The following is a 12,295-nucleotide window of genomic DNA, read 5'->3' on the forward strand; positions in this document are numbered from 1 at the left end:
TATTTCTTAATTTATAACAAATTATTTTGGTTCAAAAATCAACTCTTTGATGAAAATGTAGTTTTTTGTTAAAAAATAATGTTTTCAAATAAAAAATTCAACTGTTTTGTAGAAAATTCTTTTTTTTTTTTTTTAATTGAAAATTCCAAAATTCCGTGGAAATTTGAAATCTGGGGAAAAATAAAAACAGGGAAAAAGGAAATAAGAATAATAATAATAAAAGGAAAAACACAATACCTGCTGAGCTTCGCACCAATCGTTTCCTTCGTTTCCTGTCTCTCATTGTCAGACTGGATCTGAAGGATGTTCCTGTTGATGAGTTCCTGGCGGTCTGGCCTCAGGGCAAGTTTCAGCGAGAGTGACTCCTTGCGTGCAATTTTCGCTGCCAGGCGACCTGCGAAAAAAAAAAATCATCAATCACTTGTTATCGCAATTCGATAAAGTGCCAAGCTTTACCCTCAAAAATTGCCGAACAGCTGCTGCTTCTCTGCAGAACAGGCTGTTGATCGAACGATCTAATTGTCGCACATGCAATCGACATCGCCGATGCCGTCCAAATCGACAACATTCTAGCTTCATCATTCTATTGCAATTTTCAATTTAAAATAATAAATCGTCAATCACAAAGAAAAACATTAATTTTTAAACAAATTAATGAATTTTCAGCCAAAAAAAAGAATTAAAAAAATAGATGAATTTTCAAACTAAAAAAAAAGAATCTTTTTTTCAATTACAAATGGAATAGTTCAAATGTTTAGTTACAAAATTATTTATAAGAAAAAGAACAACATTTTGAAGAAAATAAAAACAATATAAATATATATATATATATATAATTATAATAATATAACATATAATATAAACAAAACAATATTGAAAATAAAAATTCAATTTAAAAATAGTCAAGTTTTCAACCAAGGGAATAAATTGTTCACCGAAAAAGGCGAATTTAAAAAAAGAAATTAAATTTTTGGTTTAAAAAACTCATCTTCAATCTAAGAAAAAGAAATTTCAACAAAATAGTTTACGTTTTAAAGAAAATTATTAATTTTCCACTAAGAAGATTATGTTATACCATAAATGATAAATTTTCAACAAAACAGTTGAAATTTTAAACTAAATAGATAAATTTTCGAGCCAAAAAGAAAATTTGAAAACTAATATAAAATACACAAAAAGAAGTAGAAAATTAATTTCTTTTGTGGAAAAATTCCACAGAAAAAAATGAATTTTCTACAAAAAGAGATGAAATTTCGTCTTTTTCTTGCTTAAAGTAAATCTCTTTGGTCGAAAATTTGACAATTTCGTTGAAATTTTCAATTTAAAATAATGAATCGTCAGTCCAGAGAAAAAAAATTAATGTTTAACAAAATCAATTAATTTTTAGCAACAAAAAAAGAATTTTTCAAAAAAAGACGAATTTTCAACTAAAAAAAAAGAAATTTTTTTTTTATCACAAATGAAATTTTCAGTAAAAAATTAATTTATAAGCAAGAGAATAACATTTTTAAGAAAATAAGAACAAAATAATAAAAATAAAAATATAATATAAACAAAACAACATTGAAAACAAAGTAAAAATTTAATTTAAAAATATTCAAGTTTTCAAACAAAGGAATAAATTGTTCAGCGAAAAAGGCGAATTTAAAAAAAAAATTAAATTTTTGGTTTAAAAAACTCATCTTCAATCTAAGAAAAAGAAATTTCAATAAAATAGTTTACGTTTTAAAGAAAATTATTAATTTTCCACTAAGAAGATTATGTTATACCATAAAATATGAATTTTCAACAAAACAGTTGAACTTTAAACTGAATAGTTAAATTTTCGAACCAAAAAGAAAAAGAATTTGTAGACAGCTAAAAATTCCACCTTTTTTTGATTTTTTAAAAATAAAATACACAAAAATACATAAATTTTGAACCAAAAGTAGAGTAGTTAAATTTTCATTTGAAAAAATTGATTACTGACAAAAAAATAAATTTCAACAAAGTAGTTAAATTTTCCACAAAAGAAATGAATTTTCTACAAAAAGAGATAAAAATTAGTCTTTTTCTTTGTTAAAGTAAATTTCATTGGTTAAAAATTTGACAATTTTGTTGAAATTTCTTCATTTTTAACTAAAAATTTATCTTTTTGGTAGCAAATTAATTTTTTTGGTTAAAAATTTATCTACTGTATTGAATTTAAAAAGAATCATAATTAATTTTTTTAAATAAAAATTGAACAACTCTATATTTCGTTGAAAATAAACTTTTTACTTAGGTTTTAAATTCATTTCTGTGGTTTAAAATTTAACTATTTTGTTGACATTTCTTTGTCATAAATTAAACATTAATGTTTTCAACTGAAAATTTTTTTTTCTTGGTTAAAAATTCACATTTTTGGTTGTACAATTAAATTTTTATGGTTGCAAACTTAATTACTTTATTGAATTTTTTATCTAATTAATAATATTTTTTTAAAAATAAAAATGTAACAATTCTATTTTCAGTTAAATTTTTTTTTATTTAAAAATTAAGCAGTTTGCAAATTCATGTATTTGATTAAAAATTTGTTTTTTTGTTGTTAAAAAATTCATTTTTTAGTTTTAAATTCATTTCTGTGGTTAAAAATTGAACTATTTTGTTGAAATTTCTTTCTCATGAATTAAAAATTAATGTTTACAACTAAAAATTTATTTTTCTTCGTTAAAAATTCATATTTTTGGTTGTACAATTAAATTTTTTTAGTTAAAAATTTAGCTACTTTATTGCATTTTGTATCTAATCAATAATTAATTTTTTTAAATAAAAATGAAACAGTTCTATTTTCATTTGAATTTTTTTTTTAAATTAAACTGTTTGCAAATTCATGTATTTGATTAGAAATTTGCTGTTTTTTTTTTTGTTAAAAAATTCATGATTTGGTTTTAAATTAATTTCTTTGGTTGAAAATTAAACTATTTCGTTGACATTTCTTCATTTTTACCTAAAAATGGAACTATTTCAATTATGGTGAGATATTTATCTTTATTAGTTTAAGATTTAACTATTTGTTTCAAAATTAGTGTATTTTTTAAAAAAATTATCTTTTTGGTGGCAAATTAATTTCTTTGGTTGAAAATTTCTCTACTTTATTGAATTGAAAAAATTAAGTATCACTTTTTTTGAATTAATTTCTGCGGTTAAAAATATAACTATTTTGTTGAAATTTTCTTCTCTTAAATTGAAAATTAATGTTTTCAACAAAAAATTTAACTATTGCACTTTTGGTTGAAAATTCATGTAATTTATTTATTTTTTAAACATTATTTTTCTTGGTTAAAAATTGATATTTTTTAAAATAAAAATTTATCTTTTTTATTTAAAAATGAAACTGCTTGTAAATTAAGGTATTTCATTGAAAATTCGTTTTTTTCGTTTTTTAGTTTTTTAAAAATTCATTTTTTATTTTATTTGAAATCCATTTCTTTGGTTGAAAATTTATTTGGGAGAAATTTAACAACTTTGTTGAAAATTTGTTTGTTTTTTTACTTAAGAATTAATTTTTTAAATGCAAATTTTGGTTGAAAATCCTTGTATTTTGTTAGAAACATTTATTTTTCTTGGTAAAATTTTTAGTTAGAAAAATTGAATATAGACAACAACAAAAAAATGCAAAAATATAGTTAAATTTTTCACCGACGAAATTAATTTTCTACCAAAAAGATGATTTTTCAACATAATCAGTGAATTTTCTGCCAAAAAAGAGGAATTTTAAAAAAACTTTAATTTTTAGTTTTAAAACACTAGTTTTTAACCAAAGAAAAACAAAATTTCAAAACATTGTTACATTTTCAAAAAAAATATTGATTTTCCATTAACAAGATTAATGTTCAACCAAAAAAACATGAAAAAGTGGAATAGTTAAATTTTCAGTTCGAAAATTTGATTATTGTCAAAAATTTCAACAAAGTAGTTAAATTTTTAAACAAATAGTTAAATTTTCAAGTCAAAAAGATACATTCTTTTGTAGATATTTGAAAATTTAATGGTTTGTTTAAAAATTCCTGACCCTGGTTGAAAATTGAACTATTTTGTTGAAATTCCTTTTTCTTTGATTAAAAATTAATTTTTTAACTACAAATTTAACTATTCAACTTTTAATTTATATCGAATTTTGTATGATATTTTTATGACAAAATCCGCCTTTTTGGTAGAAATTTTATTGTTTTGGTTGAAAAGTCATAGTTTGGGTAGAAAAGTCATCTCTTTTGTTGAACATTTAACTAATTGTTGAAACTTAAAAAAGTTAATAATGAAATTTTTCAATTAATCATTTTCCTATTCCATTTTTGGTTGAAAATTCATTTGAAATATTGAAAAATCTCTTTTTTTATTAAAAATTCTTTTTTTCATTTGTAAATTTATGTTTCTTTTTCTTTAGTTAAAAATTAATTCTTTAAATTAAAAATTAAACTATTGCACTTTTGGTTAAATACGTATTTTTTATTAGTTGAAAATTTAACTATTTCTTTCAAAATTCATCTTTTTTTGTAGAAAACAAATTTCTTTGGTTGCAAATTTAACTACTTAGTTCGATTTTTTTGATTAAAAAGTAAACTAAAAATTGAAGTGTTCCATTTTTTGTTTGAAAAATTTTTTTATTATTTAAAATCTTTCTTTTCATTAGCTAAAAGTCATCTTTTTGGTTGTAAAATTATTTCTTTGGTTGGAAATTTAACTATTTTCCTGATATCAATCAATTTTTTTAACTGAAAACAAATTTAATTTTTTTATTTTGTATTGAAAATGTAATTATTTGTTCAAAATTTAAACTGTTTTGTGTGAAAAGTTCAATTATTTGTTTGAATAAAAACAGAAATACATGAGTTTTCAAACATATAGTTTCTTTTTAAAATAAAAAGAATACATTTTTAACTAAAAGTGGAATAGTTAAATTTTCAGTTTAAAAAATTGATCATTTACCAGAAACGAACGTTATTTCAACAAATGAGTGAAATTCCCCACCAATAAAATAAATTTTCTACCAAAACATGACTTTTAAAACAAATAAACGATTTTTTAACAAAATACATGAATTTTCAATCAAATAGTTACGGTTTCATCTGATAAATATTTAACCAAAAGTGGAATACTTTAATTTTTAACTAAAAGAGATAAATTTTCAACAAAAATGGAATAATTAAATTAAAAAAGTATAAAATTAATTTTTAATAACAAAAGTTGAATTTTTAAATAAGTTAAATTTAGCGAAAAAGTACGGATTTTAAACAAAATAATTTAATCCTGAACAAAAAAAAAGATGGATTATTACCACAAAATGTACTCGTTGATATTTTAATAAAAAATATTTTAATTTTACCCTAACAACAGTCGACTTGAATAAAAAAGGCGAATTAAAAAAATACATGAATTTTCAATTAAAAAATATAAATTTTTTACTGAAAATGTTTACAGGGCTGAAAAAAGTCCACAAACAGTTCCATCCAAATTTTAAAGGTACTGAAAAAATGAAAGATATATAAAAATTCCCAGAAAATTCCAGATTTTCCAGGTTTTCTTGACTTACAATTTGAACAAATTCACCAAATCCTATTCCATGAGACTAGCATTTTTTAAAAAAAAAAGAACTTCCAAATCGATTTTTTTCACCGAGAGGCAGATTAGTAAACAATTGATATATTTTGACTTCTACACTTTTTTAATAAGGAATTAAATCAGTTTAAAAAAATATCGAAGGTGGAAAAGGCTTGACATTATTATTTGGGATGAGATGGATTTTTTCGAGTTGGAAAAGGTTTAGCGTCTTTTCTTGTAAATTATATAGACGTTTTTTGGGTTGAAAACGGCTTCGCGTTATTTTTCGTAAACGAAATTGACCTCTTTTTTAGTTGAAAAAGGCTTCGCGTTATTTATTTTTTTGTTTAATAAATGAACCTCTTTTGAGCTGGAAAAGGCTTGGCGTATTTATTTGAGATGAAGACTTTTTTTAGTTAAAAAAGGCTAGGGAAATTTTTTTTAGATTAAATGAATCTCTTTTAAATTGGAAAAGGCTTGGCGTAATTAGTTTTTTGTAAATTCAATGGACGTTTTTTTAGTTGGAAAAGGCTTGTCGCATTTTGTCTTTTTAAATTCAATGAATCTCTTTTGAGTAAGAAAAGGCTTGCCGCACTTTTTTTTTTAATGATACGAATCTCTTTTGAGTGGGAAAACGCTTGGCGTAATTTTTTAAAATTAAACGAATCTCTTTTGAGTGGGAAAAGGCTTGGCGTAATTTGTTTGTAAATTATATGGACGTTTTTCTAGTTGACGTTTTTTAGTTGGAAACGACTTGGCGTAAATTTTTCTAATTAAATGAATCTCTTTGGAGTTAGAAAAGGCTTGCCATAATTTTTTTGTAAATTAAGTGGACGTCTTTTTTGGTTGGATAAGGCTTGGCGTAATTTTTTGGCAAATTAAGTGGCGTTTTTTTTTTGTTGGAAAAGGTTTCGCGTAATTTTTTGTAAATTAAATGGACACTTTTTTGGTGTGAAAAGGCTTTTCGTAATTTCTTCTAATTAAATAAAGCTCTTTGGAGTTGGAAAAGGCTTGGCGTAATTTTTTGGTTTGAAAAGGCTTGGCGTAATTTTTAAAAATAAATTAATTTCTTTTTAGTTGGAAAAGGCTTGGTTTAATTTGTTTTAATTAAAAATGATCTCTTTTGAGTCGGAAAAGGCTTGGGGTAATTTTTTTGTAAATTAAATTAAGATTTTTTCAGTTGGAAAAGGTTTGGCGTAATTTTTTCTAATTGAATGAATCTCTTCGGAGTTGGAAAAGGCTTGGCGTAATTTTGTTGTAAATTAAATGGATATTTTCTTAGTTGAAAAAGGCTTGGCGCAATTTTTTAAAATTAAATGAAACATTTTAGAGTTGATAAAGGCTTGGCGCAATTTAAAAAAATAAATGAATCTCTTTTTAGTTAGAAAAGGCTTGGTCTAATTTTTTGTAAATTAAATGGACGCTTTCTGTTTATTTGAAAAAGGCTTGCCGTATTTTTTTGTAATGATTCGAATCTCTTTTGAGTGGGAAGAGGCTTGGCGTAATTTGTTTGTAAATTAAATGGAAGCTTTCTTTGTTGGAAAAGGCTTGGCGCAATTTTTTTAAATTAAATGAATTTCTTTTGAGTTGGAAAAGGCTTGGTGTATTTATTTGGGATGACATACACTTTTTTTTAGTTGGAAAAGGCTTGACGTAATTTTTTTATAAATTAAGTGAGCGTATTTTTAGTTGAAAAGGGCCTGTCGTAATTTTTTTATTTTAAATTAAATAAATCTCTTTTAAGTAAGAAAAGGCTTCGCGTAATTTTTTTATGAAATACATGGACATTTTTTTCAGTTGGAAAATGTTTGGCGCAATTTTTTGTAAATTAAATGCACATTTTTTCAGTTGAAACAGGCTTGCCGTATTTATTTCGGATGACAAAAACTTTTTTTGAATTAAATGGACGTATTTTTAGTTGAAAAAGGCTTGGCATAATTTGTTTGTAAATTAAGTGGACGTCTTTTTTAGTTGGATAAGGCTTGGCGTAATTTAAAAAACAAATTAAATGAACACTTTTTTTGGTTTGAAAAGGCTTGGCGTAATTTTTTTCTTTTTAATTAAACGAATCTCTTTTAAATCTGAAAAGGCTTGAGCGTAATTTTTTCCAAGTAAAATCGATATTTTTTGATTCACAAAAGGCTTGGCCTCATTATTTGGGAATAAGATCGACTTTTTTGAGAGATCGAAACCGGATATTTGTATTAGATGATCTACCCAAGACTTTTGGGCGGAATCTCTTGGAAAACTGCCTGTGAGTCAGAATGCACGCCTCGGAGAATTGGGGAAAAAAGAAAAGAAAATAGCGCGTACTCGGAATAAAACAACGGTTCGGAAGAGACTGAGCTTGCCAGATATCTTCGGAGATTAATATAAACTTCAAGGTGTTTTCGTGTTATGTGTGAGTCGGCGCATCGCGAAACTCCGTATATATGTGCATAGAAATAAGACTGAGAATATAATTAGTTTGGCGAAGGTTGATTTGAAATCTTGTGCAATCCGTGACAGTGGCTGTGAATCATCTTCGAAGAGGTATTCGATCGATGCTCCTGGACAATGTTAGGAACGCGACGAGGAAGACGAACGTTCGTTGAACTGAGGGCGAGTTTAGAAAACTTGCAAAGGTAACTAAACGGTGGTGTTTACAAGTAAGAAAAAATGCCCAAAACAGCACTTTTTCGAAAAAAAATTACAAATTAAAAAAAAAACCTGAATTTTCAACTAAAAAGGGTAATTTAAAAAAAAACATTCAATAATTAAATTTTCAGTTGACAGTATTAATATTTTCAACCAGAACAAAATTACTAAACATATTATATAAGTTTTCAAGGGAAAAAACTGAACTTTAATTTAAAATGGTGAATCTTCAATAAAAAATTACTTTTAACCAAATGGGTGAATTTTCAAACAAGAACAATATTTTTTTTACCAAAAAAGACGAATTTCAGCAAAATACATGAATTTTTAACTGAAAAAGATCAATCTTCAACCAAAAATGGAATATTTTTAATTTTCGTTTGAGAAAAATAATTTTCAACCGATAATGAGAAATTTTCCACGAAATAGTTATATTTTTCAACTTAAAAATATAAATTTAAAAAAATTCTTTTTTTCTACTAAAAAAAGAGACTAATTTACAACTAAAAATATGAATTTTCAAAAAGGAGCATTAATTTTCTACAGAAAAATTAATTTTTGAGAAAATACAAAAAAACGAATAGGCTAAGAAGATTAATTTTCTTCCAAAAAAAGAAAAATTCTTGAGTAAAAAGATTAAGTTTCAACCATGAACATTAATTTTCTACAAAATACGGAAATTTTTAAATAAGTAATTGAATTTTCAACTAAAAAAGATTAATTTTCAACCATCAAACAAGGAATTTTCAGAATATAAATTTAAAATAAAACCTGAAATAGTTAAAAAACCTTTATTAATTAATTTTCAAACAAAGAAATAAGCTTTTAATAAAAATGATGAATCTTTTACCCAAGAAAATGAATTTTCAACTACGAAACTTAATATTTTACAATAAAAATTAACCTTGGTCAAAATACATTAATTTTTAAACAAAGAATTGCATTTTCAACTATAAACGATCACTTTTCAACCAAATGTCGAATAATTAAATTTAGATTTAAAAAAAATTAATTTTCAATCAAACAAAAAAGGAGTTTTCAACAAAATATTGTAACCAAGAAGATTAATTTTCTATTAATTTTCTAAGACACTAATTTCAACAAAATACAAGAATGATAAAGAAAATGTATTTAGGGTTCCAATCGTCTACAAAACTATCAATTTTTGCTGACGTTTCTTGAAAATTTTTAATTGAAAACATTACTTTTTTTAACGAAAAAACAAAATAGAAACAAATTTTCAACGAAATAGTTCAATTTTCAACTGACAAGATTAATTCTCTTCTAAAAAAAACGAATTTTAATCAAAAATACCTGAATTTTCAACTAAAAAAAACTTTTATGTTGAAAATCGCACTCCTGTTCAAATTCAGAATTTAAATTCTTAATTTCCACTTAAAAACAAAATTCTTTTGAAAAAATCACGGTTCCAATTCATAATTGATTAAAAATTGCAAATTCCTTTTTCAAATCCGGAATTTTAATCCTAACTGAAAATTCTTCATTTCAACTAAGAATTAGAAATTTTCTGTAAAGTTCCCTTTCCCAATTCATAATTTTAATTCTTTTTGAAAATATTTCGTTTTAATTTAAAATTAGAATTCTTTATTTAAAAAAATACCCTGCTCCAGATCGGAATTTATTTATATTTTTAAATTCATGTTTTCAAGACAATTTATAATTCTTTTAGATAAATGCCAGTTTTAACTCAGGATTGGTTGAAAATTGAAAATTTCCTATTCAAATTCAGAATTTTAATTCTTTAATTTTACTTAAAAATAAAATTCTGTTGAAAAAAATCCCTGTTCCCATAAAGAATTAAATTTTTTTTGAAAATTCTCAATTTCAACTAAGAATTAGAATTTTTGGTAAAATCTCCTGTTCCAATTCATAATTGATTAAAAATTCAAAATTCCTTTCTCAAATCCGGAATTTTAATCCTAATCGAAAATTCTCCATTTCAACTAAAAATTAGAAATTTCCTGTGAAGTTCCCTTTTCTAATTCATAATTTTAATTTTTTTTGAAAATATTCCGTTTCAATTTAGAATTAGAATTCTTTATTCAAAAAAATACCCTGTTCCAGGTCGGAATTTATTTGAAAATTTTAATTCCCGTTTCCAAGACAATTTACAATTCTTTTGGATAAATACCATTTTCAACTCAGAATTGATTCAAATTTGAAAATACCCTGCTTCAACTCAGAATTAGAATTCTTTGGAAAAAGTTTCTCTTCCAATTCAGAATTTTATTCCTTTTCGAAAATTTTTCTAGAATTTTTTAAATCTGAAGGATTTTTTCTTCTAAAAAATTGTAAAAATTTAAATGCTCAATAATTTATACGTCTAAAATGATCTTTTTTTTAATTTTAAATTATTTTGAAGATTTTTTCAAAACTTCTGAACATCCTTTAAAATTGTAAAGATTTTTATATACAGTTTCTTATTTCAAATCCTGCAAAATTGAGAAAATTTTCTTAAAAATATAAATTCAATCAAAGAACTTTAAAATGTTTTAAATTACATTATTTTAAATAATTTTAAGCTAGAAAGGTTAAAAATGGAAAAATTACATGTTTTTAAAACTCAACACTTCTTAAATTAGAAGTTAAATTTATTTTAATCTTAAATGGTTTAAATCTTTAATTTTAATCTTTCGGAATATTCTTTTAAAAGAATATTCTGAACTGAAAAATTATTCTCAATTTTTCTAGGAATCTTACAAAAATGTTTTTATTCTTTTGAAGCCTTTCATCACTATTTATTTTTACAAAGGATAAAAAATAATTAAAAATTTTCCCAGGAATCTCAAAAAAAACTAGGTTCAGAATTATTAAATTAAACAAATTTCAATTCCAAATGACTTTCAAATTATAATTGTAAAAGTTAACAACTCTCATTTTGAAAATCAGTTTAATTATTTCTAGTTAAATCGCTTAAAATTAATAATTCTTTAATTGTGTTTTATATCCTTGAAAAATTAAAAAAATTAAATTAAAATGGCAAAACTCAATTTTCTATTTAATTTAATTCTTAATCACAATATTAAATATTAAAAAGTTTAAAAACGTGATTTAGAATGTTTATTTATTCTTGAAGCCATGTGCAATTCACAAATCTTGAATTAAAAGTATTTTCATTTTTATCATTGATATGAATAAAAATAATAGTTTAACTAAAAAGGCTTTTAAATAAAATAATTTTCACATTCTTGTCATTTGAAATTATCCAGTCAAACAAAACTCTCTTAAAATAATTAAATATTAAGAGACTTGAAAACAAAAAATCTGAATTAAAGAAAAATTAAATAATTAAACTTTTCTGATTTAAAAGAAAACGTTAATTTATGAATTCAAACATATTCTGGAAACCAGAAAACCAGATTAAAGTAAAATTAAATAAATTAAATTTGATTTATTTAATAGAAAAAGCTATTTTCTAAATTCAAACATCTTCTGGAAGCCCATAAATTCTGTTTAAATTTTCCTCTCCACCGTGATAAAATTTGTTTTTTAGCTTTAAATTGATCCCTCCAGTCTTTTTAAAACAAATTCTGAATTAGAAATCAATCTGGATTTAATTTCTTTTTTAAAACTTACTCGTCTCGTCATCGTAGTCTTCTCGGTAGAGAACTTGTCCATCTCCAGAATCATCATCATCATCATCAGAATCCTCTCGAATAACGTAGGGTCTCGCATTTTCCTTATTCTCTGGAGTACAGGGAAGCGCCAATCCAAATCTGACAGGTCGACTGCTGCAATTTCGAAAATTATGTTACTAAAATATTTCGAGTTTCTCAGCCAATTATTGGTTAAATGTTCAGGTTGATGCTTCGTGAACCAATGTTCTAAATTACTTGAAATGCGAGATTTAGATTGATCTGATGTGTAAATATATTTTATTCTATAAACCTATTTTATTCTGTAAACCACATTTATTCTGCAAACCTCATTTATTCTATTAACATCTTTTATTCTGCGAACCAGTTTTATTTCATTAAACCAATTTTATTTTCTAAAAGAATTTTATTCTGTAAACCAACTTATTCAGTAAACCAACTTTTTTTCTATGAATCATTTTATTCTGTAAACCAACTTATTC

The 12,295-nt window shown here is 23.8% G+C and overlaps 1 protein-coding gene across 6 annotated transcripts in view; it reads right to left on the minus strand.

Annotated features, from left to right (window-relative positions):
- Positions 1 to 12,295, minus strand: part of LOC117168748 (phosphatase and actin regulator 4B) — a 326,157-nt gene that overhangs the window by 17,690 nt on the left and 296,172 nt on the right. For all 6 annotated transcript variants that reach the window (XM_033354515.1, XM_033354526.1, XM_033354494.1 and 3 more), the window contains 2 exons: positions 11,794 to 11,948; positions 238 to 394 (listed from right to left, as the gene is read on the minus strand). In XM_033354515.1, coding sequence (XP_033210406.1) covers positions 238 to 394; positions 11,794 to 11,948 — 312 coding nt within the window. The remainder of the gene's footprint in view (positions 1 to 237; positions 395 to 11,793; positions 11,949 to 12,295) is intronic.

Source organism: Belonocnema kinseyi, chromosome 1, assembly GCF_010883055.1.
Source record: "Belonocnema kinseyi isolate 2016_QV_RU_SX_M_011 chromosome 1, B_treatae_v1, whole genome shotgun sequence".
NCBI classification, from domain to species: Eukaryota; Metazoa; Arthropoda; class Insecta; order Hymenoptera; family Cynipidae; genus Belonocnema; species Belonocnema kinseyi.